This window comes from Molossus molossus, unplaced genomic scaffold (assembly GCF_014108415.1).
Source record: "Molossus molossus isolate mMolMol1 unplaced genomic scaffold, mMolMol1.p scaffold_m16_p_4, whole genome shotgun sequence".
In the NCBI taxonomy this organism is placed as follows: domain Eukaryota; kingdom Metazoa; phylum Chordata; class Mammalia; order Chiroptera; family Molossidae; genus Molossus; species Molossus molossus.
The window spans coordinates 59346580-59368294 of NW_023425377.1; the positions used below are offsets into that span (position 1 = coordinate 59346580).

General features: G+C 41.3%; 1 protein-coding gene across 2 annotated transcripts in view; it reads right to left on the minus strand.

Moving 5' to 3' along the window:
• DOCK5 (dedicator of cytokinesis 5) overlaps positions 1-21715 on the minus strand; it is a 234853-nt gene that overhangs the window by 126930 nt on the left and 86208 nt on the right. For both annotated transcript variants that reach the window (XM_036240517.1, XM_036240516.1), the window contains exons 3-5: positions 18101-18141; positions 12640-12695; positions 10562-10658 (exon numbers count right to left, since the gene is read on the minus strand). In XM_036240517.1, coding sequence (XP_036096410.1) covers positions 10562-10658; positions 12640-12695; positions 18101-18141 — 194 coding nt within the window. The remainder of the gene's footprint in view (positions 1-10561; positions 10659-12639; positions 12696-18100; positions 18142-21715) is intronic.

Sequence of the window (21715 nt, forward strand, 5' to 3'; positions counted from 1 at the left end):
GATCATGAATGGAGAAAGAACTGTAATTTCAGAGATAAGGGATAATGGAAGTAGAATGTAAAATGTTTAAATCCCTATAAAACTATTAGACCATCAGAAAATAGTTAGATTTAGAAAAATTAAATCACTATCCTGGGCTTCACTAAAAAGTTCCTATAACCAAACTAAATTAACTTATAACTAACTAATTATCTGTGCTTCAATCATTTTAAGAGTAAAATGCTTGATGTCCAAGCCATATGACTTTGGTTCCATCTAAATGATTGGCTGATTCATTTTATTTTAAAAAGTCAAGAGCACATACTGCTGGAAATAAAGTTCCTGCCACATTCCAGAGCAGAAAAGACAGCAATAAACAAGTAAACTATATATATTTATATATATATATATATATTTACATATATAATATATATTACACAAACACAAATGAGATCATTTTAGACTAAGAAAGTACAAGAAGCATCATGCTAAGTGAAATAAGTCAGACAGAAAAGGATAAGAATCATATAATTTCACTCATGTGGGATATAAAACAGGAAGCAACAAACGAACAAACTCACAGACATAGATAGCAGAATGGTAGCTACCAGAGGGGAAAAGGGGTGGGGGAGGATAAAGAGGGTAAAGGGGGTCACATATATGTTGACAGAACGGGACTAGACTTTGGGCAGTAAACACACAATGCAATATACAGATGATGTATTATAGAACCGTATACCTAAAACTTATATAATGTTATTAACCAATGTCACCCCAACAACGTATCTTAAAAAAGGTGCAAGAAGGAAAATAAAGAGAGCTATATGATAGGGTATACATGGGAAAATGGGGCCACTTTAGATAGAGGGGTCAGGAAAAACTGTTTTGTGTATCACTTTTGAAATACGTTTTATAAATAAAAACCTGTATAGCCCGGCCCATGTAGCTCAGTGGGTGAGCGTCAACCAATGCACCAAGAGATTGCTGGTTTGATTCCCAGTCAGGGCACATGCCCAGGTTAGGAGGCATGCAGGAGGCGGCCAATTGTTGTTCTTGCTCATTGATGTTTCTATCCCTCTCTCCATCTTCCTTCATCTCTCTCTCTAACATCAATAAAGAAAAAATAAATAAAAATAAAAATTCAAAAACCTATACAATTCCACATACCCCATGCATACTGTAAGACCATTTCTTTTTTATTTATAGGTGAAAAGTCAGGATGTTTCTATAACCATACACTTCTAAATCATAGGAAGTATTATCTGCTATAAAAACAATGCCAATACACACACACACAAACACACACAGTTGCTGATAGCTGTACAGCATGTTTTGCAGTGATGTTCTTCCACAATAATCCCAGGGACGTACTGCTGCGCAAGGTATCACTAGAATCAGGGCTGAAAACACCCAAGATACTCCTGAACAAAGAGTAAACATGGAGGGAGGCGGCCTCAGCCTAGACACGGGGACAGCGGAGCAGCAGTGAGATGGGCAGAGTGTGAGAAAGGCCTGAAAAGAAAGTCAAAGTCCTGCTAAAACACAAGGGAAACAAGAATGTTTATCGGTGATCACAACATGCTCTATTAACATGGTTGATCTGAAAATCAGACCATAGAGACTGCTTAAAATTTAGATACTCCCTACATTTTAGGTTTTCAGCATTTCTCAATAGCCTTTCTCGAATCAGGTAGTCTTCTGAAAAGCATAAAAAAGGGACTTTTCAATTCCATTTTTAATGAGTAAAGGTAAAAACCCTGTGTTTTTCATTCAGTTCTATAAAAAAATGTTTCCATCTCGTCCTTCAAACTGGAAAACAGAGGGAGAAATGAAGTCTAAAAAATTGCTTTTCAAAGCTTCTAGGCAGAAAAGGGATTTTTTTTTTTTCTTTTTTGCAATCTATTTGTCTATTTCTAGTTAGGCTTTTAAAAAATATTTTTTCATTTTAATTAAGCTATTATGTCTCATAATATGGTCAAGAAAGGGCTCACAGACCCAGGGGACTCTAGGACAGGCAGCTCTTGTGATGCATGCTCACAAGTTCTTGGTCTCAATTATATTAGACATTATCCAAGGCAATGTAATTATGGCCTGCCCATATCAGCCTTGTTTGCCAAGTTCTCCCCCCCAAAAAAGGATGAAGACAGTCATTCTTCTCTGATTCACTCTGCCAAATTAATTCTGAATAGAACAGACTGAAACACAACAAAGGAAGCAATTTCTCTATTTACTTTAAGGAAATGGATATTGTTGCCACAGTCTTCAGATTGTTCTAAGTAAGCCATTTTGTGCCATAGTTGGCCCCTGACTCTTTATGGGTTCCTGGAAAAGCAAATGAGGACAGGTGAGGAGATAATCGGGCACCCCCACAAGCCCATGAGCCAAGGCCAGTCCTGCCGCCCGTCCCACCAGGCTGCCTGTGACGGGAGTGCCTTCTCGGGCATCTCCAGCTCTCTCATCTCAGCCCTCTGCGCACGAGCAGCCACTGTCACAGCATTTAGGAGGGCAGGGCATTTATTAATACTTTCTTTGATCCTCTCTCTACAAGTCAGCACAATCCTGGGACACAGGAGGGACTCAAAAACAAACCTGGCGGGGGGCAGCTAAAATGTAAAATACCACTCCAGTTTCAATTTGAGGATCACTTCTACCAAACAGAGGTATCTATACATTTTTTCATACCAGACAGTAAGATATTCCTGCTTTTGTTTCAAGTTTGACCTTCTTTCTCACCTGGAGATCTCTGAGGTCTTACTCTACATTTTGATTCTGGATGTCTACTTATCTTTATTATTATTATTATTTTTTAAGAATTTGCAGTGATAGCCCTGGCTGGTTTGGCTCAGCAGTTAGAGCATCAACCAGCAGACCAGAGAGTCCCGGGTTTGGTTCCTGCTAAGGGCACGTATCTTGGTTGCAGTTTGTACCCGGCCCCAGTTGGGATCGTGTGAGTGGCAGCCACCACTCAATGTGACTCTCATATCGATGTTTCTCTCTCTCTCTTCCTCCTTCTCTCCCTCCCGCTCTATCTGAAGACAAATGCAAAAATGTCCTCCAGTGAGGATAAAAAATAAAAATAAAAATAAATAAAGAATTTGCAGTGATAAAATAAATTCACAAGGAAAAACAGCTTTGCCTTCAATAGTGGCAGGAATACAGAAACTATCCATCGAGTATCTCAGAAATCCTGGGGGTCACTGAGGCAACAGCACAGCCTCACTGGGTGTCAGAACCTGGATTCAGTTCTTCGGTTTCCTGAACAGTACAGACCTGGTCAAAAAATTGTTCTCTGTTCCTCCACCTTTCCTGCAAAAGAATCACTATTTACCAACCTTTCCTCTTCCAAGCAGATTTTAGGATTTAGAGGCAAAAGTACTTAACTGAAAGTACAGAGACACGATTTCTATCTCTAATTCTACCATTAACTTGTCAAGTGACCCTGGGCAAATTATTCTCTCAGAATACACCTATCTGTAAAACAAAGACAGGCACTAAGGTCTCTTTGTTCCCAAGGAGAAGCACCTTCAAGTATAAGACTAAACATTAAATTCATTTACTGCTCCAAGACACTTCCTGATAACGGGGTCTGACTGACCATGTCACTGCTCATGTCCTCACACCTGCGGGTTCTACACCCAGCCCCACCTGTATGGAGCGCTCCCAACGAACCTCCTGTCTCTGCTGTCTGTACTCCTGGGGTCCAGGCTGTTTCATAGCTCTGTCCTTGGCTGCCCTGACTCTTCCCCTGGGAAGGAGAGAACCCACATGGCCCGTCACACTCTTGGCATCCATTCTAGTGCCTTTCTCTCCATCAGCAAAATACTTTGCCTGACTAGGAAAGCCTTGATTTTTTTCCCTTTATCGATTTTAGAGAGAGGAAGGGAGAGAGAAATAGAAACATTGATTGGTTGCCTCCTGTACACCCCTCACTGGAGATCAAGCCCACAACATGGGCATGCGCCCTGACCAGGAATCGAACCAGCGACCTCTCGGTGCATGGGTCAACGCTCAATCACTGAGCCATACTGGCCAGGTGGAAGGCATGAATTTTAAATAAAAGATTCCAGTAGGAGACAATTTTTGCTTCTGGAAGTAGTACAAGAAATCCTGAAAACATGGCTCCAACGTCAGAGAAAAACACGACCAGGAAAATGCCCAAAGAGTCCAGTCTCTGCCTGTCTCACCATGAGAGGCCTGTTGATGTAGGCTTGCAACACACAGGTCAAGGGCCCTGATGACAGGACGAAGTCAGCTCCGGGAATTTTCTGTTCTTGGTAATAAGCGATCAGACGCTGGCCTCAAACCATGCTACCAGCTTAAATATACTTCAGAGTCTATGTTCCAGCAGCCACTAATAACCACCAGTTCAAAAAGATTAGACTTGGGCAGCTTTAATCTGCCTGGATATGCTATAATGAGAAGAAAGGGCAATTCCCCTGGTGGGCAAGGTCCCCCACCCCCACCTCAGTCACAGGTACTTGTTCTGCTCCAGATCTTTATAGAACTATAAATGAGCACAGGTTTTATTTTGTTGGCACATTTTAGTTTTTATTTATTGAGGTTTTTTTTAAATTAATTTAATTTTATTTTTTATCCTCACCCAAAGACATTTTTCCATTTTTTGTTCAGATAGAGTGGGGGGGGGGGGGGTGGAGAGAAACATCGACATGAAAGAGACACATCGAGTGGCTGCCACCCGCACGATCCAACCAGGGCCGGGGACAAACTGCAACCGAGGTACGTGCCCTTAGCGGCAACCCAACCTGGATCTCTCTGAACCGCAGGCCGATGCTTTAACCGCTGAGCCAAACCAGCCAGGGCTTATTTATTGAGTTTTTTAATCCTCACCCAAGGATATTTTTCCATTGATTTTTAGATAGAGTGGGAGGAAGGGTGGGGTGGGGAGGGAGAGAGAGAGAGAGAGAGAGAGAGAGAGAGAGAGAGATATCAATTGGTTGCCTCCTGCCCAAATCCAACAGGGGTTGGGGATTAAACCTGTAACGGAGGTACATGCCCTTGACCAGGAATCAAACCTGTGACTATTTGGTCCTCGGACCGACTCTAACCACTAAGCAAAACCAGCCAGGGCTTGCTGGCACATTTTAAATGAAAGATCATTTCTTAGTATGAATTACATTTTAGCAGTTAAAGTCACTTAATTCAAAATATGTATTGACCACCACCTGCCACCAGGCTCTTCTCGTATCTGTTTGCCTTAAGGAGATAGGATTAGATTCAGTCTCCCAATCTTATATGGTGGACAAAATGGCCCGGCTGACCAAAACTCAACAAACCATTTCTCCAACTGGAAGATGGAAACAGCGCTGAGCTAAATAAATCACCAGGGGTATGTTTTAGAGTATAAAACATCTCAGAATTCCCAGGAGATTCCCTCTTTCAAAAATTCTTGCCCCAGCCCGGCCAGGTGGCTCAGTGGATTGAGCATCATCCCACGGACTGAGACGTCTGGGTTCGATTTTCAGTCAGGGCACATGCCTGGGTTGTGGACTCGATCCTCAGTGCAGTGCATGCAGGAGGCAGCTGACCGATATTTCTCTCACATCAATGTTTCTATCTCTCTCTTCCTTCTTCTCTCTCTCTCTCAAAAAATCAATAAAAACATATTTAAAATAAATAAATAAAAACAAAAAAGTCTAAAGAAAAAAAATTCTTGTCCCAATGTCCCCCAAAGTAACCTCTAACTTGTCAGTATTCACGATTTGATTTTTAGTTGAGAAAATACAATGTTACTAGGTAGGATGTGCATATTCAGAAAGAATAACTGGATTGTTATTGGAAAAGTAAACTTAGGTATTACATCAATCCAATCATGTCTAAACTGATGCATAGGTGTCTGTCTGCCCTTCTAGCAGGGGGAACTCACACAAAGCTAGAAAGAAACCTTAAAACAACAATGAGGTATCACCTCAAAACTGTCAGAATGGCCACCATCAACAATTCATCAAACAGCAAATGTTGGCGAGGGTGTGGAGAAAAGGGGACTCTAGTACATTGCTGGTGGGAATGCACACTGGTGCAGCCACTATAGAAAACAATATGGTGTTACCTCAAAAAATTAAAAATTGAACTTCCATTTGACCCAGTGATCCCACTTCTAGGAATATACCCTAAGAAGCCTGAAACACCAATCAGAAAGAATCTATGTACCCCCATGTTTGTAGCAGCACTATTTACAATAGCTAAGATCTGGAAACAGCTCAAGTGTTCATCAGTAGACGAATGGATAAAAAAGCTGTGGTACATATACGCAATGGAGTACTATGCAGCTGTAAGAAAGAAAGATCTCTTATCCTTTGAGATGACATGGAGGGACCTGGCAAGTATTATCCTAAGCGAAACAAGCCAAACAGAAAAAGACAAGTATTATATGATCTCACTTATTTGTGAAATATAATGAACATAACAGCCTGAGGAATGGGGTAGTCCCAGAGACGTGGAAGTGGGGTACAGACTGACAATCCCCAGGGGAGGGGGTGGTGGGGGAGAGATAAACCACAGAACTTATATGCATGTGTGCATGAACAATGGACATTGACAACAAAGCTGGGGACAGGGCAGGGAGGAAGGGGGAGGGGGGAATCAGTGGGGGGAAAAGGAGAAACATCTGTAACAAAAATAAATAAATTGATTTAAAAAAAAAAGCTAGAAAGCTCACTGGATCTGCTTTCCAAGGCTGGGAAAACCAAAAAATCCTGCGAGGCAGCAGAGAAAACTAGATTGCATACTTGAAGCCATCTACCTGGACTAGTTAAATCCCCATAGGCTGGAAGGGGGCCCACCCTCTCAGCCCCAAGCTGGAAGGCCCACCCTCAACTGACTTCAGGGCAAAACTTCACAGTGCCTTCTAGTTCTCCTAACACCTGTCATCATTCACCAGTGCTTTTGTGAAGGGGATAATCAGGGCCTGTCACATTTTAAAGACAGTGTGCCAGGCATTGTCCTGGAATTTTACACAGATTATCCTATTGAATCCTTGCAGCAAATTTGCAAGACATATACAATATGTAATTAGCACGTGAAGTGAGGAAATTAATTTAGGAGGTCTCAGGCTACAGATTCATCCAGTGGCAGACCCTAAACCAAACCCTTGCCTTCAGAACCTGTGTTCTTTCTATTGTAGTTTGTTCATTTGTAGTAACTGTTACAGGGTTTGTTCCTTTTGTGAATATAAAAGTACATACCAAGCAAGGGAGCAAGCCATAATTAAGAACAGACTGCCTGTCTGACCCCAACGTCCACAACCTTGTCATTTCACCGGTGACCCCCTCCTCACTGACAAAGTTTACTCCTTTCCTGATGAACCACTACACTAAAAACACACATGGTCCACAGGATTCAACCGAGGATGAACAGTGCAGGCTGTGCTCATCAGAGGCTGCTGTGAATTTGCACTCTGCACTCTTTTCTGAAATGATCCAGCCTCCTGGACTTGAACCTAAACTAAGAAGGCTCATTATCTGTGGTGAGAAACACTCAGCCTGGTTACTGAGTGCTCAAGGTCAGTCTGCCTAAGAAGATAACACGTGGAAAGGAAATGGCCTTGGATAAGGGGGGTGTACACAGGGAGCTTCACAGCCTGCAAGTCAGATCTGAGGGACACGGAGCCAAGGCTGCCCAGAGGGAGGACGGCCAGAGCGGCTACTGTTTCCAGCTAAGGCAGTGTTGAGGGCCGCAAGCTCACACTGCAGAGCCTGTGATCTGCCTATACAATGATTTTGCAACCGCCACCTCTTTTCATACCCTCAAATTCTATGGAGTAAACAAGGAAGATTTTATATCAGTTTTACAGAGGGATAAAGTCCGACAGGCACTTAAAGACCTCAGGTGGCTTGCCCAAGACCACAAAGCTAGTTAGGGCAGGGACTGGGGGAGGAACCAAGTTTTCTGATTTCCAGTCCAGTGTCTGTCTCCTACAGCTTGGCCAATATCCACCAGGAAAGACAAATAAGTGGAAAAAATAATACAAATATAACAAAGAGGAACAGAAGGAACCTGGTATTCCTTGGTTAGTGGTGGATGGAACTTCTTTCTATTTTGGATGAGTGGGTTCCCCTCTTTTCAGCATAAGGAACTCCCTTCCCTTTCAAAACATTCATGGTTATTTCACAAGATTATAGTATAACTGCTAAAAAGAAATCACAGCTACATAGATACCCCTCCTGTCCAGCCTACTGCCTGTGTTCACACTGTGGCTGAGGCTGGCTAGCGGAGTGCATGTCCCTCTCACAGAAGACTCTGGGTCTACAGCATAAATCGCTCGTGAACTTAGACGGGAAACAGAACTAGGACATGTGGAGGTTCTAAGGCACCACAGGTGTCATTAAAGACACCAAACAGAACACATGGGCTCATCATCTGTGGCAGGAAATGTGAGAGAGAAATAATGTAAGTATTGATGCAGATGAGAAAAATCTGTATTTATCATTACATATACTGAAGAAACTTATACACAGAATCAAAAAACAAAAACCACCAGAAGTGCACGTGGCGGGGGGTTGGTGGTGGTAAAAACTATAGATTTTAGTTCCTTTTACTTTTTTTCCTAGTGAAGTATATTTGAGGTTTGCGCCTTTGACATACAAATTTCTGAAAAAGAATTTTTGAAATTCTGCCTGAAGTGGATCATCAGTGGTTTAGGAAGGGACAGGGAAAAAACAGAGCAAGCCACAACTTACAACAAATCCATTTGAAGTGTATTATTTCTTACTGGTGATCATGTATCAAAAGCAGAAGTAGATTGCTCAGCCCTATCAACTGATTAAGATTTCTACAATGAATGTATTTTAGTCAGTCAATAGCAGCTATCAGACATTTTAAAATATTCACAAAAAAACAAAATAGTTATTTTATTAGACATCAAAATTAAGATAAAAAATATGCTGCTCTCTGAGAGGAGATGGATTTTTGAAATTAGAACCCAATTCTGTTATTAAATAGTGGAACACCCACATGAGAAATCCAAAACCTGAGCTCATCACCATTAACTGCAAAGGGATTTGGAAGCCCAAATATATGAATCATACTTCTTCCTCCCTGGTTCCCTTATTTCTCATTTCTGTTCCGAAGATGTGACACAAGTACCTGTGGACATGTGGAGAGCAGAGATAATAAATTCAGCACAAGAGCTGCATGTTAGCAAGAGGAAAAGTCAACCTCATTCATACTCCCCACTCTTGTACATTACACCTTTAAAAAAACCTTCTCTGATAGTTATTATCTAACACATTTCACCACTCACTGACTTCCAGAAAGACTATGTTAAGGAGCTAACTCATATATGTAATTCCTCATCCATCAAACGTGTTCCATTCACCACTAACCAATCCATTAACCAGAACCAGAGAGTGCTTTCCGTAGAAATACAAGATGATGGATGTTGGCCAAAGGGCTTAAAACAGCACTTCTCTTCTTCGGGAGCTTGTGATTTAAGAATTTACTTGTGATTTAAACATAAAGAGATCAAAAGATCACTTGCATTACAAGGCAGTATGCCCCAAGGACCAGATGATGGTTCAGCCATAAGTGCTCCTATAGTTCAGAAGGAAACATTATGGATTAGTGTCTTTAGAAGACATATTATGAAGAAGAAAGGGCTTAAACTTGGCCTTGAAGGATGGGCAGGCAGAGAAAAATCATGTGCTTTTTCCACCAAAGGGGTTGGTGATTTCTACTGCTGTGATCCATCCTGGGAAACAGCCCTGGAAATGAGTATCTTTCATAAACTTAGAATTATGAGCTTTTGATTATTGTCTTTTCATACTTAGGGTCTAGAGTGTGTGCTCCCAATAACTTATTAAGATTGGCTTTTGAGAGTTAAAATGAAGAATCAATACATGACTGGAAAACAATCTAGATAAAGCCACATGAAGGAAGGAAAGCAGCTCCCTGGCCACCGAGTCCAGTCTGTTCCCTCAGTGAACTCATTCGCAGAGACAAGAGAATGCATGCTCACAGGAATCTGTGGCCAGCCATGGAAGGCTGGAAGGTGCTTCCAGAGAGAAGACCTAGTGATGCTTATCTACAAGGTCTCCAGGAAAAAAGGAACTTTAGAAAACAGTGTTTATTTATTTTAATGTCATGAAAAGAGCTTCCTAAAGTGGACACAAGTACAAGCCTACTGCCAACAGACTTTGAACATTCTTGGCCTCTTTCAGGATAGCTGTCCTGGGTGTTCAGTACATGTAGAGGTTAACAGATTGTTCCAGTTTCCTCACTGACAAACTGGTAATAGCTGCACCTACTTTATAGAAGTATTGCGGGATTAATAACGCTACACTTAATCAAAACTATGCAAGTGTTTGCAGTTGTTATTATTCTTATCACTTTACAATCAGCATGTTGTCAATTCAGGAAAAAATTGAACAAATGATTATATCCACTTCCTCCACCTCCCATATCACCAATGACCCTACCTGGGGAACAAGAATCTGCTGTTATCAGCCACTGCATGGTCCAGGTAAGATGCACCCCACTCCCCACAAACTGAAAAGTGGCTGACCCCCTGCAGAAGAGACAGGCTGAGAGTCCAGGAATAATGCTACAGGCTCTAGGCCGAACTCACCACGTAAAGCTTTTTCCAGATGACAGCCCATTCTCGCAGCGTGGCCGTGAGCTCCTGCACCAGTGGGAGCTCACCAGGAATCACAGTCTCGTTCTGCCTAAAGAGAACCGGATAGATGCCCACATTACTCCGAGTTGATTGTTGCTGCTTTACTTGACAGAGGTCAGATTCCCCAGAGCTCAAAGATAGAAATGGGGCTGGCTGGGCTTGAAACAAAGCAAAACTTGCCCATTTTTGGGTAGGTTAGTGTATGAGATTTTATCATATAGCATTTGAGAAAAGAGAAGGAGCTGGGAACACAAACTCATTTTCCATGGACTCGTAGCCCAGCTTCAACCTCTGCATTTTGCATCTCTATGGGAGCCTCAATCACTGAGCCAGTCTGGCTTCAGCAATTCCTTCAACAAAATCCAGTATTTGAGCTGGGTCTACCAAGCACCTGCTTCTTCAAGGAGGGTGGGTGGAGAAGTGTGCACGCACAGGGTCCTGGGGCTTGTCATCTCACAGACTGCTGGCAGGGATCGGGGAAATGCCGTTTTCTGGAATGGCACTAGGATTTCTCTTCTGCTGCCTCACAGCACAGAAACTGTATACATATCAAACTCCTCACTTACTCATAGGAGACTTATAACATGTAGTCAGATAAATCCTCTCTGGTATTTTTTGATTATCAAAAGGAGAAAAGGAGAGTGAGAGCAAGCAAATGAACAGGAATTTGTGGTAGGTTGTTCAGACTTAAAAATACAAGATGCTGCCCGGATGGTGTGGCTCACTGGCTGAACATTGACCCATGCACCAAGAGGTTGCTGGTTTGATTCCCGGTTGGGTACATGCCCAGGTTGTGGGCCAAATCCCCAGTGGGGGGCATGCAGGAGGCAGCCAATCAATATTCTCTCTCATTGATGTTTCCATCTCTCTCCCTCTTCCTTACTCTTTCTTTAAAAAATAAATAAAATGATAAAATAAAATAAAAATACAAGATGCCCAGTTAAGTCTGAATTTCAGATAGATTCAAATAATTTTTTAGTATGTCTCATGAAATATCTGGGACATACTGTAAAATATTATTTACTGTTACCCGAATCTCACATTTAACTGGCCATCCTGCATTTTATGTGGCAACTCCAATCAGAGGGAGTCGCCTCCCACCCTTCCTTTCCACCCAGGCAGCTGTGGCCAGTGACAATGGAGTGCGCCCAGGAATGGCCACAGGAAAGAAGAATCTCCAAGAGGGCAGATTATTCAGCCTGATTTTGCTTCTGAGCAGTTGTGGGAATTTGGGCATGTCTCCACCTCTCGTCTCTACAACAAGGAAGCAGAATTTACGACTGAAAATGTTCTTGGCAGCTTTGAGACTATGGCCCACGCTACTCAATATCAGCTCTGGGGTTCCAGCCTGGCTCCAGCACTCCTTATTCGCCCAGAACTCCCCTGCCGTGGGCTCACCAACCAAGTGGCCTCTCTCTCCCTCTTCAGGTGGACTGTCTCCCTCCTCCTAACTGCTACTGAGGCAGTACTTTCCAGGACAAATGGTAAGGGGAACAAGTCAGCATCCAAAACACAATGAAGTTTACTGTAAAGCACATTCATACATTATTTCATAATTTCTCATCAAGCTCAGGACACACTTAGGGCCAGATCTGTTCTCCAAGCCCGAGGTGGCCTGAGGCTAGCTGACGTGTCCAAGATCCAGAGCTGACCAGTGCAGGAGACAGCGTGCTCATCATCTATCTCCCAGAGTTCCCAAACGGGATCTCAGGTCTTATCAGAAAGAGTGTCAAATGTTCAAGTGTGTGCACACACATGTGCATGCATCGATGAGCAGGTAGTGCAAGAGGAAGGTAAAGACCCCCTGTTCCTTCATCACCTGTCTTTTTGTCCTGGGGAAGGATGCCAGGGAGGAACAATTATAAAAAAAGACGACTTGAATAAGGAATTGAGCCAGGAAAACGTTTTATTTTTCTTTCATATGAGAAGTAGAATTAATGAGTTGAAAGAAATAATGTACATAAGGCATTCCTCAATGATAATTTTACATCTTCATCATTTTTTAGGAGTTTTCCCAAAATGGAACTTACCCTCGGTCTTCCACAGTTGCCTCTTTCAAATGGATATACGTTTCAGGGAAAATACCCTACAGAGAGAAAAACTTCAGTTATATGGTCATAGTAATCTCTGCCCAAAAGAAAGAGCACAGACAGCTGCAAGAATGAATGGAAGGGAGAAAGGATGCCTGGACAGTAGCTGCAGGTTGCAGTCAGGCTTGCAGAACAGCAATCACATTGAGGCTGCCTAAATGAAATCATGGCTGAAACATTGAAAAGGTGTAAATTAAGATTTGGGTTCAGAGAGCTTAAGATAAATGAATTGGCAAACACGCCCAGGTCAGCTTAGAGCTGCAGTGATGGTGAGTTTAACAGTGAAACCCTCAGCCCCTTCAGACCCTACTCGCCATGAGATGACTCTCTTAAAAGGAGTTCACGTAATGGTGAGATGGAGGGCTTTGTATTTGTACTTAGTGGCCCATAACATTATAGTGATTCCTCTCAGCACTTTCACTGTAACCAAATGTGCCCCAAATAAATTAGTACTGGTTATCTGGTTATTTTTAGCATTTCCCAGTCTCAAATTAATCTTCATTCTATACACTTAAAAGGCAATTTTCCATCAGTATTGTGACATTGCCCAGGGGAAAACTGAAGTCCACAAAGACCTAAGGAAAGACTGGAAGCTAGTCAGTAGAAACTGAAGAAATGAAGATCAGATCTAACTAACAGGAAGTAAGCCATGGATGTCAGTTCTCTTCCATGCCAAAGCTTCTGCTGTTTAACTGTGTGATGCACTCACCCATAAACAGAGAATCTGCCATGTGGAAGTGGCACTGGGGTTCTCTTTCATAGTACTGTGCATGCCGGGCCAGGAGAGGTAAGAGAACCTGCTTAACAGGCACCATTGGCTCAACTGCTCCTAGCTCTGTGCCTATAAAGGTAAGTGGGAGCTTGGGGACATTTCATGTCAGGGGTGGCTCACCACAGAGGTGGGAGAGAGACATCCTGCTGCCTGGGGGACTAGGTCAAAGATTCCTGTGGCCCTAAACTGTTTGGCTCAGCGGTTGAAGTGTCGGCGTGCAGACCAGAGAGGCCTGGGTTCGGTTCCCGCTAAGGACACGTACCTCAGTTGTGGTTTGTCTCCAGCCCTGGATGGGGTCGTGTGGGTGGCAACCACTCGATGTATCTCTCTCACGTTGATGTCTCTCTCTCTCTTCCTCCCTCTCTCCCGCCTGCTCTATCTCAAGACAAATGCAAAAAAAAAACACCTGTTCTTGGATGAAGATTTAAAAAAAAAGATTCCTTCCTGTATATCCAGAGATCCTCAATTAATTCACAGACAGAAAACAAGTGAACTTCAACCAGAATCAGATGTGTGTCTAGTTTTGTATGCTATATTGATCTATACAATATTCTTCTTTCTTCTTTTTAACCCTTTGCCAATAAAACAGGAAACGGCAAGAAAATTTGAGATTGAGCATCTCCCAGCATTGATGATAATAGGGTAGATCCTATCACTGCTGAGTCAGAAGCAAAAGGCCATTCTTTCCCACCAGGCAAAAACAACCACATACCTTCCCTTGCTTGCTTTGTGGTGGGAGCAGGGTGCCCGAGTAAGAAATCACTGCCCCAGTCCTGCTATTAGTAAGACACAGGACATATACATAGGCAAGGCAACATGACCTCTTTCATTATAGGAATGGAATTCAGAGTGATTTTGGAAAAAATGGTCAGTTAAAGACAAACAAGAATACAATGTGTGTATAATGCCTTTTGAGCCTGATTTCTGGGGTTCTGAAGCTTCATATATGTCCTCAGGAGGCCTAAGGAACTTTGGGTATTTCTTCTGAGACGCTAAATTAAATGTTGTATTAACTACCATCTTTGTGGAGAACCAGGCTTGGTGTTCAGAACTCAGCCTGAAGACATGATGCTAACTCAGGTCAGACACAAAAGAAGAGACACTGTATGATTCTACTTATATGAGATATCTAGAGAAGTCTAATTCGTACAGACAGAAAGTAGAATGGGGGTTAGCCAGGGGCTGAGGGGAGGAAGAGGGGAAGTTAGTCTTTAATGGGTATAGCTTTAATTTTGGAAGATGGAAGTTCTGGAGATGGATGATGGAGATGGTTGTACATTGTTTTTAATACCCCTGAACTGTACATTTTAAAATGATTAAAAGAGTAACTTCATGTTATGTATATTTTATAATAAAAATATGTCCAGAGCTCATGAAAAAAAGTAGACTATTAGATGAGGAGGAACCACTTGAAGTGGTAGTTATAAAGAGCCATATTTGAGGGTAAAATAAGAAGTAACACTGCTAGTCCCAAGGACTACCCTTTCAGAAAATTTTTTAAATCAAGAAGGTAAAAGACCACCCTGGCCAGTTTTCTCAGTGGTTAGAGCATTGGCCCGCAGACCAGTGAGTCTCGAGTTCTATTCTGGTCAAGAGCATCGTACTCGGCTGCTGTTTGTCCCCAGCCTTGGTCGGGTCATGCGGGAGGCAACCAGTCGATGTGTCTCTATCACATCGATGTTTCTCTCTGTCTCTCTCTTTCTCCCTCCCTCCCACTCTATCTAATGATAAACAGAAAAATATCCAAAGGTGAGGAATAAAAAAAGAAAAGAAGGTAAAGGACCATTTAAAATTTTCATGTATTCATAAGCTGATAATGGGTCTCCTCTAAATAACTGAAACCCAAGAAAGAAGCACTTGTAATATAAACACTGGTGCCTGATTTTGTGACATCTAAGCTGATAAGTTATTTATACTGGATCTATAGATACGATGATTTCCATATTCAGAGAATACTTACTTTGTCGTATCCACTCTGTTATTTGTAGGCATCATCCTCCCATGACAGCAGAATCCAACCAGATATGAACTGCTCTGGTAAAACCAGAGGCTTGTAGAACTTGTCCTGTGCCATCATGACACACAGAGAGCCAGAATAACCGGGCAGTGTAGTTCTGACTTACAGCCTATCTCTCCGTGTTGCTTTTCCTTTCTCAATGTAATCTACTCACTTGAGTAAAAAAATAAAATAAAATGATGATTTTCTAGATATTGCCCTTATCCACACCTGCACAATCCTGCCAGGATCAATATCAGTTTCTGAAAAGCTCTTGGCTTCTTCAATTTGTAAAACCACTGCTTGTTTTATCACCACTCTAAATGGCCATGGCTGCTTATAAATGACACCAAAAATTTCCATTAAAATAATAGGCCTTTCAAATAGCTCCTCCCCTAAGTATTGGCAAAAGAAGAAAACAACTTTAAGAGAGCCTTTCAAACAGATGTGTTAATGAAGGGGTGTCAAAAGTTGAGCATAATTCATGACAACTGACTTAAAATTCCCTCTATTTTTCCTGAATCTCTCAACAAAAAAGCTATTTCAACTTAAAAACCAGCAAGTAGATGCACAACCCTTGTGTATGCCACCATTTTGTTGAATTACAAAGTGTTAATTATCAAAAACTAAGAGAAGTTCTTACTAAAATAATTCTTCCACAGGGTGAGGTTTAAGATTTAAGCAGAGTTTTTAAAAAGTACAAAAAAATTAAAACCATAATCAGAACACGTCCTTCGGATCCCAGTTGGCGCCCCATCCGCCCACTCTCCAAGCAGGCACCCAAGGCACGAGCTAGATGGCATCCGCTGTACTGGGAATCCCAGGGCGCCTGGGAATACAGGGGGTATGCTAACAGAGGGCCTCTGCATGGGGTCCTTACATCTGCAGATGGTGTGAAAGGCAAAGCTGTGGTCTGGGACCTTGTTTCAAAATGATTCCCAGTCACTAGTTAAAAATCAAGAATTTCATTTGTTCTTTAAATTCATATGATTTTAATTCAGAGTAGTTTTTTTGTATGTGTATTGTTCATTTCTAAAAATTAACTTTTTAAAGGATAGGGATTTATGTGACATAAGTCACTTGCTCTTTAATAAATTGAAACTTCAAAATAACTCTAATGTGCTTTGAAATAACTACCACTTCCATAATTGTGAGTAAAATGAACACGGATGGGGTTGAACCCAAACCAAGAAGCAGAAGTGGTTGTAAACACCAGGTCCTCTGTGTAACCAGCATCCTGAAAGAAAGGTCTCTGCTTTAGGCCATGCCATCTTAGGTTCCTATTTGAAGGCCTGGAGAAATTAAAGTTAGCAAGACATTAAATGAAAATAATTAAGCTGGAAATGAAGACGTGGTACAAGCAAGAGTCTGTGGGTAGAAAATTTCAGCATCCGGATTGGGGAGGAATCAAAGGAACAAAATTGTGGGAGTTGATATTCATATTACAAGCAAACACTCCTTTATTTTGGTCGATTATTAAATTGTCAAAGTTAACAAAGTGTGTGCGTGTACACAGGCAAGTACAAATACTGAAAGTGACTGAGGAGTCAGCAAGGTGGAAAGCTTGACCAGGTCAGTCCTGGTTTTTGGTGGCCCGAAGCTTGAGGAAAGGTGTTTTTCTGGGCCCTGAGCTCCTCTGAGAGTTGTAAGCAAGGATTACTTTTATCTCAAGATAAGAGCTATGGGTTTTGTTTTGCTTTTTTTTTTTTTTTATTCACCTCCTGATAAATTCTAATGATGCCCTGATCCCTTTCCTAATTCTGTTTTACATGTGAACTGAGTGTGAAATAATGCAGCTCTACCAACAAGGCTCTTTAGAAGAAAGTGCTGACCTGCTGTGCTGCAAGCGGAAAGAGCTGACTTGACCTGAACACACTGGGGGGTCAACACAATCAGATTTTCTTTAGCTTGACGATTAGTAGCTTGGCACTGGGAAAAGGGTCAGTATTTTTCACACTCTTTGCCCATGATGAGATAGTTTTACAGCAACCCAGTATTTACTATACATAAAATACTTTATAAAGTATGTAAAAATATGAACCAAAACAAGTTTCATGAACTAATACTTACCATGGCATTCCATTTTCTTTTCTATTTTCCAGTCTGTGTTTTGGAAAGCTGGTTATGACCCACTATATTGAGTTTATGATGTGTTATTGGTGTTGTGAGTTTCACAGTTTGAAAACTACTGCTCTGGTGGGTCCACTTCACAATGAAGGAGCAAATCAGGTGGAAATGGGGAGACCCTTTAGTTCTGGGATTTCCGCATGGAAACAGGAGGATAAAAGAAGCATGGGTCCCTCTGGGAAAGACAGAGCCAACCATAACAGTGTCACCATGTCACCATACTGCTTAGCTCGAGGGACCTGGAGCAAGAAGCCTGCAGAGGCCCTCACGGTCTGCGAATCACCTGCAGGCCTTTATCCTGAGTCGGCTGGTGGGAAAAATGGTTGATAGTATTTGCACTATTTTACTGAAGCATTGAGGTCAGAGGGTTTGCTTTCACATCTAAAGAACAGCCATCAAAGAGAAAGCAAACTAGGTCTAGAGATAGCAGAAAGCAGATATGGGATCAGATAGCACAACACAAAACTAGCAGACAGATTTACTCAAAATTGAAAGATAGGCCATACCTTTTTAGATTTATTTTGGAGAGTATATCCTCTGTACCAACCTGTCAAGGTATAAGAGAACACACAATCTTTTATTTTATCTGGGCTAATATAAAGATATTAGCAATATACATGCTCATATTCTGTTAGAATACTAGGATGGAATCTGAGACAATCAGCAGACAGTACATTAGAATATGCATATTTTGGTTTACTATATAATAAAAATGTGGATTGATCTTAGAGCTTTATTCTCTTAATAACTAAAGGACTTAAAATTCATTAAGAGCTATGTTTCATCTCTGCTCCTTTGGAGAATGGACAGACCCCCCCCCAAAAAAAATAAGGCAACCCAACCTCTTAACACCTATTAGTTAATACCTTACAGTCAGTGAGTAAGTGTTTTTGCAAGAATGAATCTGGACTTTCACCCACATATATATACTTTCTACAAGTCACCTTGTACTGTTAAGATAGATATTTTAAAAGAGTTTATATCATCTCTCTCTCTCTTCTCTTCCCCTCCCCCCCTCCTTTCTTCTAAGTTCCATGCATAAAAAACACTATTCTGGAACAATTTTAAATTGGAGTAGCAAATCTTATACATACAAATATTTGCACCTAAAAATTGGAAATAATAAAATAAAATTTCCAATAATTCTTGGCAATGCTATAAGCACCCTCCACAGTAAAAAGATGTTATGTGTTTCCTTCATGAGCCTTTAAGGAAAGGCTTTAACTTATTTTCAAAATTCCACTAAATATACATATATCAACGGATGTTTTCCCATCCTCTATCTGGTAGAGAGAGTACACAATTTAACCTGTCCATAAACATATATTTTGTTGTTGTTAATCCTCACCAGAAGATATTTTTTCCATTGATTTTTAGAGTGAGTAGAAGGGAGGGAGGGAAAGAAAGAGAGAAACATCTACGTGAAAGAGACACATCTATTGGTTGCCTCCAACCAGGGTCGGAATCAAACCTGAACCCAGGTACATACCCTTCACCAGAAATTGAACCTGTGACCCTTTGGTGCACAGCCAATGCTCTAACCATTGCACACACCAGCCAGGGCTGTAAACACATATTTTATATTAAATATTTATTGAACACCTACAATAGGTAATTCACTGTAATAATTTTCCTCATTCCCCATGCCTATCAGGCATCCTGTTGTAAGAGGCACATATGGTGTAAAGCAGCCATTAACACACAGTGAATAGATACAAGCTATAATTAAAATGTTAGGCAATTGCTAATAGGGTTCTAGACCTTTCTTATAATTTGTTCTATGTAAAATTACCCAGAAAATAGACATACAATTTTGGACATGCTACAAGTAGAAAGTTAAATTTACCTTCTCAAAAATTTTAAATTGTCAGTATTCAAAGATTTAATAAATTTCACTATTGTTTTTTTTACAGGGAGAAATGGGGTCTTATCCTATGGAATCACTATAGGTTTGCATCAAGGCCCATAGTTGAAAGATACTGGAATAGGAAATACCGCTCCCGATTTAGAATGCCAAAGTGTGTAAGAGATCCAGAGGAAACACCAGGCTGAAAACCTCCCCCAGGTCTCAAGAGTCTTTAGCATTGGCACACACTTGCTTGGGTCTCCTAGCAAATGCGGGCTGCCTGAGTGAATGACTTCAACTTCACCCTGGGATGGGGAGGCAAGCTAGGAAACAATAATTTAGTCTCTTACAACCAGTTTCATCTCTCGATGTCCTATAAAACTGTTACAATATAGACTTTGCTTCACTTTCAGAGAGGAATTAATCTGTACTCTTGTAAACAGTATTTTTGTGCAGCTATTCATCACAGAATTATGCTTCATAAACCGGTCATTTCTGAAACCCTTTTTTACCTCTTAAGTCTCCTCTGGAATTGTGGTACGTGTAAAACTCCTATCAAAAGGCACAAAATTGCCACGCTGAATTTGTAAAAGTGAACATTTTGCTTGGCATTAGGCAGTGGTAGAGCATATCTATATCTAGAGTTTTAATCATGTACTATCAAGACTGCATAAATTCAATTGCTAATAACTGCAAGGAACATGGTAGTAATTCAATTGTCATGTGCTGTTGAGTTGGCTTCAACTCATGGTGATCTATGAATGAGTAATGTCTAGAATGACCCACTCTCCACAGCCCTGTTCAGCTTCTGTAGACTCATGCCTATGTCTTCTGTGGAGTCAACCCATTTCATAGCTGGTCTTCCTCTTCTCCCCCTGGAAGTAGTCTTTTCCAAAGAGCCCTGTCTTCTAATGATGTGCACACAACAGAATTGAAGTTTTGTCAAGAAATTGTTAATATCCTCACTACAAATCTGTGATAAGCAAGAACACAATTTTTCAATTAATCCCAATATTTAAAGCGAGATGATCATAGTTCAATATGGTAAACAATTAGGCTTCTGAATGTGTCACGATGCAGAGAGGTATCGAAGGTATATATCAAAAAGCAGCTACAACCAAATGAGTGGTGTGAACTGGTAGGAATCTCAGATGCTCTCCTGAGTTAGTATGTTATTAAAATGAAGGGGATGGTGTGGGAGACAGTTGAGTCCAGAGGGCTACTCTTACCAACATTTAGGTGAAATAAGAGTCTCAAAGTGTAAGTTATAGCAAAAATGGTAAACATCAAAAGTGACTCTATGCTACAGGTTGCTCTTCCATTTGGGAAACCTGTCATTTTCATTTTCTTGGGACTGCTCCAATCCAGGAAAAAAAATCTGTCCCCTCTGATTTGAACTATCGGAGAGTTCCTAATTCCACTGTCAAAGCTGCTTACTCTACCTGGTTTCTCAGATCATCTCCATTCATCAAGACTCCATCATCTGCTCCATTTCACCTCCTGTCCAAATGAATCTCTCACTTCCTCACTCCCGTATGGCAGGTCCCTCACTTGGCTCATCTCCCCTCTATACGCAGCCATTCAACAAATACTTATTAATCACCAATTTAGGCACAAAGGTGTAGTAAAGAGCAAGAGTGACCATGAATATTACACCCTAATGTTTAAAAAAAGAATGCATAGCCCTGGCCGGTTTGGCTCAGCAATTAAGAACATCGGCCTGCGGAACAGAGATTCCTGGGTTCAGTTCCCGCTAAGGGCACGTACCTTGGTTGCAGTTTGTCTCCGGCCCTGTTTGGGGTCCTGTGGGAGGCAACCAATTAATGTATCTCTCCTACATCGATGTTATTGATGTTTCTCTTTCTTTCTTTCTCTTTCTCTCTCTCTCTCTCCCCCCCCTCCCCCCTTTCATTCTATCTGGAAATCAATAGAAAAATATCCTTGGTGAGAACCAAAAAAAAGAATGAATAAATAAGATGATTGCAGATAATGATAGTGCTAAGAAGTGTTCAACAAGAGTAACACGGCAGAGAATAAGTGAAGACAGGACACATTACTTTCGATAAGGTGATCAAGGAAAGGTTACTCTCAGAAGCTAAAAGGAACCAGTCATGAAAGGGAAGAAGATAGTATGAAGATGGTTAGAAGAGGCATGATTCTTAAGGCTGACTGCCTATTAGATTCACCAGGGAACTTAAAAAAATACTGATGCCTGTGTCATATCCCCAATATTCTGATTTAATTGGACTTGGGTGGGGCCCAGGCTTAGTGCTTC